Below are 18,377 nucleotides of genomic sequence, written 5' to 3'. Positions count from 1 at the left end.
ACAGGAGGCGCTCAGGAGAGGTGAGTGGCCCCCGGTCACATGGCCTCACAGACTTGGCCACATTCCAGCCAGGGTGACATGAGGAGGGGAGGTACCATGTTCCCTCAGTCCCTGGCAGCTACCAAAGCAGTGAGCAGATGCTCCCTTTTACTTGCCAAATGGCTTTGATTTTTCTGCCTCACTCGAGCGCTCTTGTTGTAAATAGGTGTTTAGCGGGAGGGCTGGTGGAGCCATGTCTGACTGAGAGGGCTGGACGATATGACAGGCTGAAAGGGCTCCGGCTCAGCACTCAAGCCTTCTTCCATAATAGCAAGAGAGGGAGAGAAGAAGAAACAACCCCATCATGCCCTGGAACCCTGCGCTGGGAGAGCCTGGTACCAGTCAGCGCACAAACCATGTGGGTTCTTTGGCAGGTTCCCCTCACTGCCTTTTCCTGGTGCTAACGGAAAGGTCATTTTCCCTGTTGAGGGTGCCCCTCCCCCAGACACACCTGCCTTCCATGCTCAGTTCTGACAGGGATGCAGGGGAAGACCACACCCACGCCCCTCCACCCTAGACCTCCATCCTCAGTGCAGAGAGTAGAAGCCAGCCCCTGATTACTCCCCCATCTAGGGTAGTGCTCAGGATTCTCTTGGATCAGAGGGTTTGGATCCAGGAACTTTCAGACTCAACCTCATGCCAGGTTGCAGTTGCAGGCTCACTCGAGGGGCTCTTAATCTAAGCCTTTCGCAGTTCCACCCTCAGAACAGAGTTCTCTTAGCAGAGTTACAGGTCCTAGGCTCTCCCTTACTCTTACAAAGGGTGTCCTCCATAGGGGCCATTTGGCTATCTTGGGCATGACAGCCGTGGGACCACAGGAACTGCCATGCTGAATCAGAGCAGCAGTCCATCTAACCCAGTACCCTTTCTCTGGCAGTAGGCAGCACCAGCTGCTTCAGAGAGAGTTTCTGTTTTATCTATCCTTTCCCTAATGGTTCCTAACACTGTTAGCTGTGCGACTGCTGGTGTGCACTGAGCAGATGTGTTCAGAGAACTGTCCGGGATGATTCCAAGAGCTCTAAGACCTGTGCCAAACTTCTGACCCCTGTTGGCTCAGTGAGAACAAACTATAATGTCTATGCTTGGGCCAACCGTATTACCTTTGTAGTCCAGCTGAGGAGTCTGAGGGCTGCAAAGCAGCTGAAGGTCAGAACACTCATTAAAAGCTGCCTATGATGTCTCAGCCACAACTGTTTTGGTAGGTGAGCTGCCTGGCTAATGTGCTCCTGCCTGGACACGCAGGCTGCAGTGGGAGACCTTCCCTTTGTGAAACCAGATGTGCCCCAGACACTTGAAAAATGTAACAGACTCCAGGTCATCACCTTTCAGAACTGACCTGCAGCAGATCACGGAGCCAGAGACACTTCAGAAATCTGTTGCTTCAACAAGCAGAAACTCCCACCCACAAAGTGGACTCAAGGACACAGATTTAGCTGCAAACTTACGGGGCTGATGGTGGCCCTAGCCTCAATCAGAGTGTTATCATTCCTTCTCGGTGTTTGTTTATTTTGTGGTGATGCTCAGAAACCCCAATTCAGATCACACACGAGTGCCATCCTTACGCAGCCAGCCTCAGCTCAGATTCATCCCTGATGTGGGCACTGATTGTCTTCTGAGTCAGACTGTGAACGTCCTGTTCTCTTTCTCAAGCCACAGCCACTGAGGGAGCTCAAGTTACACATGGTCCATGCTAAGATGGCACCTAACTGCTGAACCCCAGGCCTGGCTGCGGTTTTGATGGCAGGCTTAGGAGGCAAATGATCTCTGTGTGCACTCGGAAAGCAGAGACTCTGCACTACCATCCACAGCCTGATGGCACCACAGCTCAGGCTGCCTCGCTCACTCCCCAGCAGCCCCTATAGTTAACAAACGAGGAGCGGATGGAATACACTGGCATCTCCCCATGTAAGAGAGGCTGTGGAGGAGCAATTGCCCAGCACCATCCTCTAGCACCTCTGAGGAGAGAGCAGACGCCACAGGTGGGCCTCTTTCCCCCTCTTACTTCCACAAGAAGCAGGTTCCAGCTCTTTTCTGGGCTGCAGGCATTAGAAGTCGACAGCTGCTCATAATGCCCCAAGGTATGTCCTTGCAGCAGCATGTTAACCCTTTCCTTACTGAGGACGGGGTGGGTGCCCCAGACCTTTGAGTGTGGTGGAAGAGTGAAACCTGCTGTTTGAGGGAGACTGGATCCCTGAGTGACCACATGCAAGAGCTGGGCTGCGTTAGTCTCCGAAGTATCCTGAGGGCGTGGATACTGTACTGCCCCAGGTGGAAGAGAGCTCACACAGAACAGAAGAGAGCGCATGCTGCTTGCTAGATATGTTTGAGGAGCTGGCATAACAAAGCCACATGAAGCCCTATCTAGTTCCTGTTGTGCACAGGACGCCATGACTGCCCCTACAGCCCATGCCCAGGGCTCTCCCAGCCTTTCCCTGGGAAGTGATGTCCCAGCCATGACCCAGCTGGGGAGTTTTCCTCAGACTAGGCCCTTTTCCACCTTTAAGTCCCATTAACCCTCATTACGCCCCCTTGCATCCTACGGAATTCTTCTCTGACTGCAGTGCAAACGCAGCAGGAGGATGGTCTGCCCAGACAGGCCTGGGTGTAAAGTAAGGCCCAGACAGATTGGTTGGTTGCAGGGAGAGCTCTCACTGAAATCATCTGTCACCATTGGTGGAACCCTTCCTAGGCCTGGTGAGGGATCTGGGGGCCAGCAGGAACTACTGCCTGTCTTCGCTGCACATATCAGTGAGGGGAGTCTAGGGTAGGAGAGTTACTGCTTGTGTCTGTGTCCCCTCGCGCTAGCACATATGGGGTTGGGGCAAGGGCACTGCAGCAGTGTTGAAGCACCATGTCCTGGTAGGTCACTTTAGTTCTGCCTTCCCACCAGCTGAGTGGTCGCTACTGTCAGGAGTGGAGGCCAGGAGCTCTTCCCTCTCCAGCACTGTGTCTTGCTTCCTCAAAGCTGTTCGTGTTCCAGCAGCAGTGTGGCTGCTGCTCCAGAGGGGATTATAGCAAACAGATAGGTGAGGCCCTAGGTCGTTTTGTCCCTCTCTTGTGCCCATAGGGTCCAACACAGGCTTCAGAGGTGCACCGTAGTGATCCTTTACAGATCCCAAGTCAGTGGCCACAACGCCTCCCGTCACCCTACTCTCTGCTTCTTCAGGCCCAAGACTCGAGTGCGTCATGGCTGGAGCAGCAGGAATGCAGGCTTTTGGGCAGTAGCCCTCTGCCTAACATCCCTTCTGCACTCCAGGGAGGATGGAGACTCGCCACAGTGAAAGGAGCCAGGTCCCTGCCCTGCCCCTTTGGGGAGTCAGATAAGAATGGAGCGAGAAGAAATTCTTCCTCTGGCCTTATGGCCCCTGGGGCTGCGGGAGCGGTGTGTAAATGGTTAATGTATCTCCTAATGATTGAAGGGGGGGTTGCACACCCCATGCTCTGGCTGATCCACCCCAAAAGCTGCCCCCTGCATGCTCTTCCCCTTAAGGAATCGAATCCTGCAGTCTCCCAGCTGATCAGAGCCATTGTTCTATCTATAGGCAGTAGAAGAATGGCTGTTGTTAGCAGGAGACCTGTGTTCAGTTCCCCCTGTGACGGTGGGGAAGGTATTCTCTCTCTGGGCCTCAAGGCATGTTAGCCCTGCTCCTGTGCATGTCCATTCTGTGTGACTGTGAGCTCCTCCAGACAGGGGCTAGCTGTGCTGCACCCAGCACCGTGGGGCCTTGATCTTAGCAATGCCAATAATAATAGACTGAGCCTTTGCCACTGTACGCCAGGGGCTTGAGGAAATGGAGATCTGGAGTGGCCAAAGGGAATTCCCGTCTCCACCGGGAATTCCCATCACGGAGTCCCCGGGCGATGCTCTGGAACTGCTCCCCACAAAGCCAGGCAGGACTTTGGGGAGCCTCCTCTTCCTTGGAGCAGACTTGTTCAGGGCAAGAAGCTCACACGTCTTCACCTCCTGGGTCTCTCCTTGGAGCATTCAGCATCCTCTGCCCCTCCGTGCGCTTCCCACAGCGAGTCCACCCCAGCGGGGTCCTGGGGAAGCCACCGGGTCCTGCACCCCCACTTTGCAGTCAGACGTGACTCTCAGCCAGCCAGTAACACAGAGGTTTATTCGATGACAGGAACAGGGTCTAAAACAAAGCTTGTAGATGCAGTGAACCAGACCCCTCGTCCGGGTCCATTCTGGGGGTCAGTGAGCCAGACCCCCACATCTGCACTTCCCTCCTCGACCCCAGCCAGCTCCAGCTAACAACCCCCTCCAGCCCCTCCTCTCTGCTCAGCTCCTTTCCCGGGCCAGGAGGTCACCTGATCCCTTTGTCTCCAACACCTTCAGCTGGCACCTTTGCAGAGGGGGGGCCCAGGCCATCAGTTGCTAGGAGACAGAGTGCCAGGCATTTAGGGGCACTGCCCCTTCCTCTGCAGCAATCACACACCCTTATCCCACCACCTAGATATTAGGAACTGCATAGGGGACACTGAGGCACCAACACAGTATTCAGAGAAAACATTAAGAACATTCCCAGTTCGTCACACCACCATTAACCCCTCAGCTACAGCACTGATCTCCACTAACCCAGCCTGCTCCTTACCCTGATGTCTCTTCTGTACGGTGTGACAGTCACCCAGCATTCCTTGCAATAGAACCAGACTCCTGGCGTCTGGGAAAGGTCACAGGGTCTAGGCACAATGCTGCTCTAGTGTCTGTTGCCTTGTGCCTGTGTGGGTCCTGCTGGAGCACTTGGTTCATCATGTGGATGGCGGCTGAGCCCAGAAGGAGTCCACAGGCAGAGACAAGTTACACAATCCACCTCCCGCAGCTGTGACATCTCTTCCAGCCGCCGTGCCCACGGAGACAGACCTGTCAATTCCAGTTAGCACTGAAATCCTCCGCTAGCTACACAGGAGGCGTTTGCTGTTAGCTCTGGTGTACACAAGCACAAAGCAAGAGATGCAGACACAACAAGGCACCTCCAAAGAGAGACATGCACCCAGTGCAGCAGGGAGAGACGCTCGCCCACAGAGATGGACAAGAGACAGAATCCTGCATGCAAAGAGAGGTGGGGGCAGAAGCGCACCCATACGAACACACAGCATTGCTCAGAGACCCCCCCGCCATCAGAATGCCATTCAGCCTTTAGTGACCCTAACCAAACGTCATTAATGGTCAAATTTGCACACGCACAGAGAGAGCGGGGCACACAGATGTGGAAAGACCCTTAGCCACACGCACTGGGACACCCGGCCTGACATGCACAGTGAACAGCTGAGAGTACCCCCCTCCCACAGAGTAATGGGGACAGTGTCCCCCAGCCCTCCCTCACTCACAGGCCAAGCAGCAGCTGTCCCCCCTTCCCTCCCCCTTTCTCTTGCTCAGGGCTTTGTGGCTTCTTTGCCATGGACTGAGGTGGACCTGTGGAAAGAGGGAAATGGAGACAGGCACTCCCTTGCCCCCAGGCACAGAGGACTAAGAGCTGGGCCCCTGGGATCCCAAACTCCACGCACTAGGGCCCATTACCCAAGGAGGAGGCATGTCAGGGCTGGGGGAGGGCCTGCCACAGCGGAGAAGCGGCACAGGCTGATGGGGCCCACCAGGAGGTGGCAGTTTGGAGGGGCTGTCACTTCCCATGGAGAGCTCTTGCATGGCATTTACCAAGAGCCTCACTTTCCAGCAAAGGCTCTTTAGCTCAGTCAGATGGGAAGGGCACAGAGTGCTGGCCAGTGAGAGGGGAAGGAGGCTTAGGGAGCTCCCCAAACAGACATGCAGCTTTGCTGATGCCCCTTGATCTCACCCCTCAGAACCCCACTATTCCAGCCATGGGCTCCCCACGCACGGCACAGATTTTAAAGCCAGCAGGAACTATCATGATGAACCAGTCTAACCTGCATAACACAGGCCAGAGCAGTTCATCCAGTGACTCCTGCATCAAGCCCAGAACTTCTGGTTGAGCTGGAGCATATCCTGTGGCGAGAGCCATTGAATCTTGATTTAAAGACTCCAGGCGACCGAGAATCCAGCATACCCCTGGCTACACTGTTCTAGTTACCCTCACGTAAACGTGCGCCTTAGTGTACTTTGAGTTTGTCTCGCTTCCAAGCATTGCAGCCACTGGATTTTCCATGTCTGCTGACTCGGACTCTTGGGGCTCGGGCTGCAGGGCTGTTTTAATTGTGATGTTCCGCTTTCCGATTTGAATTTGTCTAGCTTCAGCTTCCAGTCCCTGGATCATATCTACCTTTGTCTGCTAGACAGACGAGCCTGTTAGAAGTATTTGGTCCCACTGTAGCTCTGCCGATGCTCCTCAATCTCAGCCCACAGCCTTACCCCTGCTATGGCAGGCCTAGCTTTGCCGGGCACAGGTCCCCGGGCACGAGGGCACAGCTGAAAGTTCTTGAGTCTGTGCACTAAAGTGCGCACCCCTGCTGTGGGCCTGGCCCACTTTGAGACCTAGAGCGTGGCTTATACTGTGCAGCAAACAACGCTGAGCATGAGCTCCACAGTGACCCAGCTACGGCTGACAAGACTTCCTTGCACTGGGCTCTTCCATCTGAGTGCGTCAGGCCTGCAATGGGATACATCAGCACCTCTGTCCTTCACCTGTCTCCCCTGGGCATAGGGGCCTGCTGAGGAACCCTTAGGGGGTGTCTGTTTGCACATTGCTCCTCATCCCCTACTTTCATAGTCGCTGACTCTGTGGTGCTCCAGGGTGGATGCTGAGCACTCACCGGCAGCTCCCCTCACCCTCCCAGGGCTTCCCATCCGCCGGCAGCCCTGCAGATCAGCGCCTCCTCCTCTCTCCCCCTGCCCTCCGCCCGCCCCTCCCAGGCCTTCCCATCCGCCGGCAGCCCTGCAGATCAGCGCCTCCTCCTCTCTCCCCGTGCCCTCCGCCCGCCCCTCCCAGGCCTTCCCATCCGCCGGCAGCCCTGCAGATCAGCGCCTCCTCCTCTCTCCCCCTGCCCTCCGCCCGCCCCTCCCAGGCCTTCCCATCCGCCGGCAGCCCTGCAGATCAGCGCCTCCTCCTCTCTCCCCCTGCCCTCCGCCCGCCCCTCCCAGGGCTTCCCATCCGCCGGCAGCCCTGCAGATCAGCGCCTCCTCCTCTCTCCCCCTGCCTTCCCCGCTGTGATCAGCTGTTTCGCAGTGTGCAGGAGGCTGGGAGGGAGGGAGGAGGAGCGAGGATGTGTCATGTTTGGGGGAGGGACAGAACTCTGCAGGAAGAGGTGGGATGAGGGTGGAGCCTTGGGGGAAGGGGTGGAGGGTGGGGCCTGGGGTCAAGCACCCCCCCGGCCCCCAGCACTTTGGAAAGTCGGCACCTATGCCTACTTTGTTTTTCGCAGTTGGCAGGCGGGTTGTTTTATGCAGATGTGGGACTTGGGGAGGTTTCACAAACCTTAGTGACGTCTGTTTCGAGTACTTAATGCGAGTGGTCACGTGGTGTGATTTCTGTTTCCTGACTGGATGGTATAGGTCTAGGCTGTCTCAACCAACCTAGCGCCTGCTTCTTGGAGGGAGTGGAGCAGAGTGAGGCAGTGGCCTGCCAGGGTGAGGGGAGGTGGGTGGAGTGTGAAGTTTTGGCTCTGTATGTGGACCCATGGGTCCTGCTTGCCTGTGGGCAGGAGATCCAGGGAAGTCATTCTCCTGTCCTGGATGTGCATTGTTGGGTTTATGATGCAGGAGTGCCAGCTCACATGGTTTTATTGTCAGGTATGTGACATTTGGTGTTTTTCCTAAAGCACCAGCTCCTGGAGTCATGTGATTATGTGGGAATCTCAGCTTTAATTTTTTTTTAAAGGGCTAGATTCACAAAGGGACATAGGCTGCTAATGTTGCAGTTAGATACCTAAGTCCAACATTTAGGCACCACTGGAATTCACAATAGCCTTGCTCAGCTGCTGCCGAGTTCTAGGTGCTTGAGTTTCCACTGTTAAAAGCCCTGAAATGCCTAAATTTCAGTGGCTGGGCATGTGCTCAGCCACCTCCATACCTAAGTCCCAGCAGGATTCTTAAGCTAGGCATTCTCCCCCCAGTCTTGCCTTTGGGGCCTGATCCAGCAGGCATGCTCAGAGCCCACCTAAACTGACATAAAAGCTGGGGGCGGAGGAGTACCCACACTTTATGACTTGAGCCTCGTGGTTAAAGCATTCACCCAGGATGTGGGAGACCCTCCTCTGCCTGATGAGGAATCAGGATTTGAACCTGGGTTTCTCAGCTCCCAGGAGAGTGCCTTAAACATGGGCTATGTGCTATCAGTAGACACTGGGCCCGAGAAAGAGAAGGACACTGGAGCCCAGTGGTTAGGGCACTCCCAGTTCCAGTGACGAGTCAATCATTTCTACCCCTATGTGTTGGGTGAAGCACCTCAGTCCTGTTGTGCCCTCCACAGAGACAAGTGTGGGGGCTACCCCTCCTGTGTGCGAGGTGAGGGCTGGAGAGGATTGCATAACCCAGTGCCAGTGCACGCCATGTGGGCCCCTTCCAAGTGGCATGTGAGACCTGCTATGTCCGGGAATGTGTTGCCTTGCAGGGGCTGCAGAGAAGCCCTAGCAGAGACAGCCAGCCCGAGGGCCTGCCCTAGCCCTGCTTTGGAAGGCTGCACTTCTGGTGGCAGCAATTTTCAGCAATAAAAGTGTGTGTGTAGGGGGGAGATCATGTGCGTGTGGAACATAAGGGCATGTTGGGTCTGAAGTGAGGGCCAATGGAGACGCAGCGTGACCCTCCCTGCCCCTGGAGGGCTCTGTAACTGGCACTGCTCCACATTGTGAGGTTTAAGGGGACTGCTCCCATTCTCTCTTGCTGAGAGCCCAGACTGCTGCTGACCCGCTCACAGAGTGCAGAGTCCCTGCGGGGGTGCTTTGCCTTCTCCCAGCCCAGGTTTGCTGGTCTCTGAAGGATCCCCAGCGCTAAGTTAGTAACAGCACCAAACTGCCAGTCACTGCAGGAGGGAGGCCAAACAGGGAATTCTGCTACAGCCTTGGTCGGTGGAGGCAGGAAGGGAACGAAGCTGGGGACCCCTCCCAGGGTTGGCAAGGTGGCTCTTACCTGTAGATTATGCAGGCGCAATCCCGGCAGGTCCCACAGTTGGCGATATCCTGCCCTGTCCGGTATGAGTGTCGCCTACAACAGAGCAGAAACCCCATGAGCAAGGAGCCCTGGGCTTGCTGTTCCCAGTGTTTCTCAGACCCCCCCCTGTAAGAACTCCCCAAGGGTCTGTGACATCACTCCGTTGCCATAGGTAGGATAGTGACATCAGTGAGGCAGCAGAGCAGGAGCCAATGGGCCAGGGTTATCGGAAAACTTCCTGGAGAACTACAGATGGCAAGAAGATGACAAGGGGCATGGAGAGCATCCTGAGGGAGTGACACACGAAGAGGGGCTAAGAAAGTGGGGCTGAGCATCCGGACCACAGGCAGCAGAGCTGTGGGTGGGGTGGCAGCATCACTCACAGCTTTTGGTGAGGTGGCAGGGAAGCCTCCACGATCTTGCCTATGGGATGGGAAGGCTGGGTTATAGGAACCCAGGACTCCTGGGTTCCATCTCTCACTCTCCCCAGGCAACCTGCCACTGCTTTCTCCTCAGCACAACAGAGACAGTAGCTCAGACCCATCTCTGGGAGGTAATGCCAGTGTGAGCAGAGGGTTAGGATGAGCCTGTGCCACTCATACTAGGTGGTTTGCATAGATTCTCAGGCCAGCAGGAGCCATTGTGATCAGCTAGTCTGACCCTTTGTATAGCACAGGCCAGAGACCAGCCCTGCAATAATTCCCAGAGAAGAGCTGTTAGAAAAACAGCCAATCTTGACTGAGAGATTGTCAGTGATGGAGAATCCGCCTCCACCCTTGGTAAATTGTTCCAATGGTTAATTATTCTCATTGGCAGAGATGAAAGTAAGCCGGTCCGATCCGGTGTACCGTCAAGAGCTGGTATGCCGTGCCGGACAGGACTGGCTTCCCTGGCGATGATTTAAAGGGCCCGGAGCTCCAGCTGCTGTGGGCAGCCCCCGGCTCTTTAAATCACCGCCGGAGCTCCGGCAGCCGGGCTCGGGTGGGAACGTAAAGGGCCCAGCACTCTGGCCACTGCAGGGAGCCCCAGGCCCTTTAAATCACCACTGGAGCTCTGGCAGCAGGGCTTGGGCAGCGCTTTAAAGGGCCTGGGGCTCCCCACAGCAGCTGCAGCCTCTGGCCCTTTAAATCCCATCCGAGCCCAGCAGCTGGGCTCGGGTGGGGATTTAAAAGGCCTGGAGCTCTGCGGTGGCTGCAGCCCTTGGCCTTTATTTCGCCTTACAGCCCCGGGGCTCCCAGACACCTCTGCAGCTGGTAGCTCCGGGGTGATTTAAAGGCCCTGGGACTCCCAGCCACAGCCGGAGCCGCAGGGCCTTTAAATCTTTAAAGGCCCCACTTCTTTCCGGTTGAGACCACGCCCCCACTCAGGACTCCAGCGTACCGGTAAGTCCTTTCAGTTACTTTCACTCCTGCTCATTGGTAAAAGTTTATGCCTTATTTCCAGCCTGAATTCGTCTATGTTCCACTCCCAGCCATTGGATCAGGTTATACATTTCTCTGCTGGACTGAGGAGCCCCTTATTAAATACTTGTTCCCCATGTGATACTTCTAGAGTCCCTGCTCCCAGGATAGAATCCCCCACTCTGTAAGTGTGGCCTAGTTCTTGCTGCTAGATGTACGCATTCACAGGTAGCCATATTAGAATGCGTATTTTTCATTCGCATACAGGCTGCAAGGGATCCCGCTCGCTCTCTAGCAGTGACCTGTCCATTTCACTATTTACCACTCTCCCATGTCTGTATCATTTAGTCTTCAGTGCAGGGCCAAGCTGAGTTAGTATCACAGAATATCAGAGTTGGAAGGGACCTCAGGAGGTATCTAGTCCAACCCCCTGCTCAAAGCAGGACCAGCCCTTCCCTGACTCAGAACAGACTTTATGCTTCTCACCAGGTGCAGATCAGGGTGGTAGGAGCAGGAGCAGCTCTGCTTGCCGTTCCAAGCACAGCAGGCAGGCTGCCTTCGGTAGCGCGCCTGCAGGAGGTCCCCGGTCCTGCAGCTTTGGCGTACTCGCCGCCAAATCCGCAGGACTGGTGGACCTCCCGCAGAAATGCTGCTGAAGGCAGCCTGACTGCTGCACTCACAGTGATTGGCAGGGTGCCCCCTGCGGCTTGCTGCCCTAGGCACGCGCTTGGAAGGCTGGTGCCTGGAGCCGCCACTGAGTACATGATCACCTACATGATCACCCTGCTGGAGCTCCTCATGGCAGCTTAGCAGAAAACCTGGTGGCCCTTCGCACTCTGAGCTCTCTGGGGAGCCTGTGGCCTGTAGAAAGCCTGGAGTGAACCTCGCCCCAAATACGACACACTTTGTACATGTGCCCTGCATAGCTAATAGTGCAAGAAGCATGGAGACAGCCCCTTGTTGGTATAATGTAGCATTTGTGCGATGAGGAAACCATTAGAAGGAACAAGCTGGATGGACAGTGTGATAAACCCAGGCCAGTTGGGAACAGCAGAGTAGTAGAAGGGAGATATACTGGTCACTGGATAAGCAGTTTTCTGTTCCCTGAGTGACCAGAGTAGGAGCTGCTCTATGCTAATGAGAACACTTGACTCCAATTAATCTGCTAAGAGTCAGGTGAGACTGTTAAGCACCTGACTGATTAAGGCCCCTCCGATGCTATAAAAGGGCTCATTTCAATCAGGCCAAAGAGAGCCAGAGGAGAGGAAGTGTGTGTGAGGAACCGGGAGCAAGAGGCACAAGAAGCTGAGAGTGCGTAGGCATCTTGCTGGAGGACTAAGGAGTACAAGCGTTATCAGACATCAGGAGGAAGGTCCTGTGCTGAGGACAAAGAAGGTGTTGGGAGGAGGCCATGGGGAAGTAGCCCAGGGAGTTGTAGCTGTTGCACAGCAGTACCAGGAGACACTCTAGACAACTGCAGTCCACAGGGCCCTGGGCTGGAACCTGGAATAGAGGGCGGGCCTGGGTTCCCTCCAAACCTCCCAACTCCTGATCAAACACAGGAGGAATTGACCTGGAATGTGACTTCTACTAGAGGGGAAGGTCTGGGCTGTTTCCCAACCCGCAGGATGAATCTGTGAGGCGAGCAAATCTGCCAATAAGCGCAGGACCCATCAAGGTAGAGAAGGAACTTTGTCACAACAGATAAAGACAGCAGCTGGACTTGCCAGCCTGGGTCAGCCCCATGGCCCATCTAGCCCAGTCTCCTATCTCTGACAGGGGCCAGGACCATTTGCCTCTGCGGAAGGTGTAAGAAACCTTGAAGCAGGCAGAAGTGGGGTCATCTGCTCCAACTGTGGTCTCATCCAGCCCACGAGGTGATAAGCCCTGCCTCAGGGCTGGAGCCAATCCATTCCTGGACTCGCTTCTGAGCATCAACTATTCTCACACACAAGTACATTCCTCTGTTCTCCACACAGATGCCTAGCCCCGCTTTAAATCTGAAGTTCTTGGTCCTAACACCATCCTGTGGCAGAGAGTTCCAAAAAATAATTAGTGTGTGTGTGAAAGTATTTCCTTTGATCGGTTTGAAGTTTCCCCATTCAGTTCCATTGCCTGTCCATGTGCTGTGAACCAGGGAGAACAGGAGCTCCTGCTTCTACCACCCATCTCCAGCCCATTCAGTATTTTATAGCCCAATCTCCTCTAACGCATCTCCTCTCTAAGGGAACAATACCAGGCTGGTCAGACCCTCATGGGAGAATTTCTCCAAGACTCAAATCATTCTTGTTGCTCCTTCATCTCTGAGCTCCCCCTAATTCCGCAGTACAGCAGGTGAGGTGAGATGGCCAGGACGGCACACAGTATCCAGATTCATGTTAAACGCCAAAAGGCTAGCAGTGATCACATGACTAACATAGTGAACATCAGTGTGACTGGGGTAGGACCTGAGGCTAAAATAGGGAAAGACCAAGTTAAGAATTTCTTAGACAAGTTAGATATTTTCGAGTCAGCAGGGTTTGGGGAAATACATCCTAGAATATTTAAGGAACTGGCTGAAGAGATCTCTGAGCCATTAACAATTATCTTTGAGAACTCGTGGAGGACAAGAGAGATCCCAGAGGCCTGGAAAAGGGCAAATATAGTACCTGTTTATAAAAAGGGGAATAAGGACAACCCAGAGAATTGTAGACCAGTCAGCTTAAATTCTATGCCCATAAAGGTAATGAACAAATAATCAAACAATCAGTTTGTAAGCACCTCAAAGATAAGGTGATAAGTAACAGTCAAAATGGATTTGTGAAGAACAAGTCATGTCAATCCAAGAAGCCTTGTGGACGAGGGGAAGCAGTATATGGGATATATCTCAACTTTACTAAGGCTTTTGATAGTCTCAGATGATCGTCTCATAAACAAACTAGGGATATAGATCATAGACGAACCAATGATAAGGTGGGTACACAACAGGTTGGAAAATGGTACTTGGAGAGTAGTTATCAATGGTTCACTGTCAAGCTGGAATGGCATACTGAGTAGGGTCCCATAAGGATCTGTTCTGGGTCTGATTCTAGTCAATACCTTGATAAATAATTTGGACAGTGGCATAGAGATCACGCTTATCAAGTCTGGGGATGGTGATACCAACCTGGGAGGGGTTGCAAGGGCTTTAGAGGATAGGATTAGAATTCAAAAAGATCTGACAAATTGGAGAAATGGTCTGAAATAAATTGGATGAAATTCAGTCAGGACAATGCAAGGTCTTCCACTTAGGAAGGAACAATCAATTGCACAAATACAAAATAGGCAATGACTGTCTAGGTAGGAGTACTGCGAAAAGGGATCTGGGGGTTCTAGTGGATCAGAAATGAAATATGAGTCAACAATCAGGGCCGGCTCTAGCCATTTCGCCGCCCCAAGCACGGCGGCACGCCGCGGGGGGCGCTCTGCTGCTCGCTGGTCCCGCGGCTCTGGTGGACCTCCTGCAGGCATCCCTGCTGAGGGTCCGCTGCTCCCGCGGCTCCGGTGGAACATCTGCAGGCACGCCTGCGGGAGGTCCACCTGAGCCGTGGGACCAGCGGATCCTCTGCAGGGACGCCTGTGGGAGGTCCACCGGAGCCGCCTGCCGCCCTCTCGGCAACCGACAGAGCGCCCTCCGCGGCATGCTGCCTCAAGCATGTGCTTGGCACACTGTGGCCTGGAGCCGTCCCTGTCAACAATGTAACACTGTTGCAAAAAAAAAAGCGAACATTCTGAGGTGTATTAGCCGGATCGTTGTCAGCAAGACACGAGATGTAATTATTCTTCTTTGAGTGATTGCTCATATCCATTCCAGTTAGGTGTGTGCGCCGTGCGTGCATGCTCGTCGGAAGATTTTTACCCTAGCAACTCCAGTGGGTCGGCAGGTCGCCCCCTGGAGTGGCGCCGCCATGGCGCTTGATATATACCCCTGCCGACCCGACCGCTCCTCAGTTCCTTCTTACCGCCCGTGTCGGTCGTTGGAACAGTGGAGCGCGGCTTAGCTGATCTCCACTTCCCTAGCTTCTTCTTGTTCAGTTGATCTCTTGTTGTATATAGTTAACTAGTCTATAGTGTAATTAGTTTTATAGTTCTTAGTTAGTTAGTGTATATAGTTTAGTGGGGTTCGGGCATTAGCCCTTCCCCGCACCCGGTGCCGGGGCCCATGCCCGGTTCACCGGGATTTAAACCATGCTCGGCCTGTAAGAAGCCGATGCCCACAAGCGATCCCCATGACTCTTGCCTAAAGTGCCTCGGGGAATTGCACATCTCCGATAAGTGCCGCATTTGCAAGGCCTTTAAGCCGCGGACTAAAAAGGAGAGGGACTTTCGCTTAAAGACTCTCCTTATGGAGGCACCCCTCAACCCTCCGTCCTCGGCACCGAGCGCTGACAGCGCTCCTCCGGCACCGGACCGCGCCGGCGCTGCCAAGACACCTCAGCACCGGCCTTCTCCGGCACAGGGACCTGATCGAAGACTCTCAGCTCCCACCACGCCTGCGATGCAGACTCGTTCAAATCGCTCTGCACCTACTCCTGCTGCAGCACCGACGACTGTGGTACCATCGACTCCGGTCCTGAGAGGGCCGTTGAGTCCGGTCCTTGAGAGTTCCCCGCCGAGGCCTGTGGTTGAGCTTACAGTCCCCTCCACACTGGAGACATTCGCCTCGGCCAGGGACCTTATTGCGATGACTGAGTCTGCCTTGCCTCAACCCCCGGCACCGCCGGTGCGGGTACTGCATTCCAGAGGCAAACCAGCCGCTATGAGACCTCCTTCGCTAGACTCGGCAAGCCGGCACCGATCTCGATCCAGGTCCCAGCACCACTCTCGGTCTCATGGACGGTCCCAGTCTCGACGCCACTCGCAGTCCCGGCACCACTCACCTATGCGGTACCAGTCGTCCTCGCGGCACCGATCCACCTCTCGTCGTGCCCGGTACTCTCGGTACTGCTCTGGCTCTAGGCACCGCTCCTGGCACTGAGAATCTCGCAGCCGGTCCTGCCGCAGACGTTCGAGATCCAGGTCGACCTCCCGGCACTGCGCTGGTTGCAGGTCCCGGTCTCGGTCTCGGCACCGGTATGATTCCCAGTACCGATCCCCGGCACTGAGGAGATCTCCAGCGACATGAGCAAAGGACTCATATCAGCCTCGTTCGGCTCCTCCATGGCCGTCCCGACACCCGTCCGTGTCTTCTTAGGCGGATAGTGCATACGCCCCAGACACCGACATGCCTGCTGCGTTATTCCATGAGCCCCAGCCTCAAGATCATGGACCGCAGCAGTGGGAGTTCTGGACGCCTTGGGCATACCATCAGGCCCAAGGCCCTCTCCCAGGTCCATCGTGCTCGACCGCTTCAGAACACAGGGTGCCGGAGGCCACGATTACCCGTCCTCCTCCTCCTCCTCCTATGGAGGAAGGGTTGACTCAACCTCAGGACTCTGAGCTCCCCAGGGAGACAGGCATGATCCACCAGGCAGAACCCTCATCAGACCCGCTCGTTCCAGGTCTCTCCTCTTCATCCTCCCCTGACAAGGCTGTAGCTGGAACCTCATCTGCCAGTCCTCCACCAATTGACCTCAGGGCCCACCAGGACCTCCTCAGGCGTGTTGCACAAAACATGAACTTGCAGGCCGAGGAGGTCCCGGAGGTACAGGACCCAGTGGTGGACATTTTGTCATCGGATCCCCCACTAGAGTGGCCCTCCCATTCATTAAGACCATACAAGCCAATGTCACTACGATCTGGCAGTCTCCGACCTCTGTTCCGCCTGCTGCGCGAGGTGTAGAGCGCAAATACATGGTACCCTCCAAGGGCTATGAATATCTGTCCATCCTCCTCCCTGCTCCCTCGTCGTCCAGTCGGTTAACGAGAGGGAGTGCCATGGCCAGCAGGCTCCAGCCCCTAAATCAAAGGACGCAAGGCGCATGGACTTGCTAGGGCGAAAAGTCTATTCCGCAGGGGCACTCCAACTCCGCGTGTCCAATCAGCAAGCCCTCCTTAGCTGCTATAGTTACAACACCTGGGCGGCAGCGGATAAATTTAAGGAGTTGCTTCCGCAGGACGCACGACAGGAGTTCTCGACGATCCTCGACGAAGGGAAAAAGGTGGCGAGAACTTCCCTCCAGGCTTCCCTGGACGCCGCAGACTCAGCTGCCAGGACTCTGGCCTCTGGCGTGACTATGCGCCGTATCTCGTGGCTGCAGGTCTCCGGCCTCCCCCCGGAGCTCCAACACACTATTCAGGACCTTCCATTTGAGGGCCAAGGGCTGTTTTCGGATAAAACTGATCCTAGGCTGCAGAGCCTAAAAGACAACAGGGTCATTATGTGCTCATTAGGAATGCACATGCCGGTAACTCAGCGCAGGCCCTTCCGACCCCAACTGCACCGCCCTTACCCTCAGCCCCGGCAGAGACAAGACTTTGCCAGACGGCGAGGCAGAAACGGTCGCTGAAGGCAATTGGGCAACCAAGGGGGCCAGAACCAAAGCTCCTCCAAGCCTTCCTCAGGGCCAAAACCTTCCTTTTGAAAGTGCGCCCAAGGGCGTTGTACCAGTTTCTTTAAAGGATCCATCCCCTCCTTTTTCCAACCGTCTTTCCTTTTTCCTCCCTGCATGGTCCCAGCTAACATCAGATCGTTGGGTCTTACGCATGCTGGAACTTGGATACCACCTCCAATTTATTTCAAACCCCCCCCTTTCCACCCCCCTCCCTCGTCCCTCTTCAGGGACCCCTCTCACGAGCAACTCCTCCTACAGGAGGTGCAAACGCTCCTCGCCAAAGGGGCCATAGAGGAGGTACCAGAGCACGAGCGGGGCAAGGGGTTTTACTCCCGCTACTTCCTAATCCCCAAGGCAAAGGGAGGTCTCAGACCTATCCTCGATCTGCGGGAACTCAACAGATACATGATAAAGTTGAAGTTCCGTATGGTATCCCTGGGGACCATTATCCCATCCCTGGATCCTGGAGACTGGTATGCCGCCCTCGACATGCAAGATGCCTACTTCCACATAGCCATCTTCCCACCTCACAGGAGGTTCCTCCAGTTCGTGGCCAACCGCCAACATTTTCAGTTCGCGGTCCTCCCGTTCGGCCTCTCTGCAGCCCCAAGAGTATTCACCAAATGTATGGCTGTAGTCGCCGCCCACCTTCGCCGCAGTCGGATACACGTATTTCTGTATCTAGACGACTGGCTCATCCGCGGGACCTCCGAGGCGCGAGTCCTCAGTCATGTCCGCATTGTCAAGGACCTTTTCGTACATCTAGGTCTAATGATCAATGTGGAAAAATTGAGTCTGATCCCCACTCAGAGGACAGAATTTATTGGTGCCACCCTGGACTCCACTCTTGCCAAAACCTGCCTACCACTGTCACGGTTCCAGACTACGGCAGCCATCATCCAGAGGCTGCAAGCGGCGCCGTTGACTTTGGTGCGCACTTGCCTCGCTCTCCTGGGCCATGTGGCAGCCTGTATGTTCGTAACGAACTACGCAAGACTGCGCCTCCGGCCCCTCCAGTCGTGGCTCAACTCACAGTACCGCCCAGCCAGGGATCCTATGGACATGGTCGTCACCATTCCCCCGAACGTCCTCGACTCCTTCAAGTGGTGGCTGGATCCCTCCATGGTGTGTGCGGGGCTCCCGTTCCATCCATCCCAGCCCTTGGCATCCCTGACAACGGACGCATCATCCCTGGGTTGGGGGGCTCACCTCGGGCACCTACGCACCCAGGGCCTTTGGTCATCTCAAGAGCTGACCCTCCACATCAACATCCGGGAGCTGAGAGCGGTCCGCCTTGCTTGCCAGACGTTCCGACAACACTTACAGGGCCGTTGTGTGTCAGTATTCACCAACAACACAACG

At 55.2% G+C, this 18,377-nt stretch overlaps 2 protein-coding genes across 3 annotated transcripts in view; one reads left to right on the top strand and one right to left on the bottom strand.

The window, feature by feature from the left end:
* Positions 1 to 18,377, top strand: part of LOC115643196 (dedicator of cytokinesis protein 2-like) — a 243,020-nt gene that overhangs the window by 68,302 nt on the left and 156,341 nt on the right. The window lies entirely within an intron of this gene.
* The window catches only part of LOC115643199 (INSYN2B protein-like), a 42,952-nt gene that overhangs the window by 2,605 nt on the left and 21,970 nt on the right, over positions 1 to 18,377 (bottom strand). Inside the window, exon 3 of the mRNA XM_030547068.1 lies at positions 9,083 to 9,157. Coding sequence (XP_030402928.1) covers positions 9,083 to 9,157 — 75 coding nt within the window. The remainder of the gene's footprint in view (positions 1 to 9,082; positions 9,158 to 18,377) is intronic.

Source organism: Gopherus evgoodei, unplaced genomic scaffold, assembly GCF_007399415.2.
Source record: "Gopherus evgoodei ecotype Sinaloan lineage unplaced genomic scaffold, rGopEvg1_v1.p scaffold_52_arrow_ctg1, whole genome shotgun sequence".
In the NCBI taxonomy this organism is placed as follows: domain Eukaryota; kingdom Metazoa; phylum Chordata; order Testudines; family Testudinidae; genus Gopherus; species Gopherus evgoodei.
The sequence above is the reverse complement of the archived record's forward strand: the minus strand, read 5'-3'. Positions and strand labels throughout refer to the sequence as shown.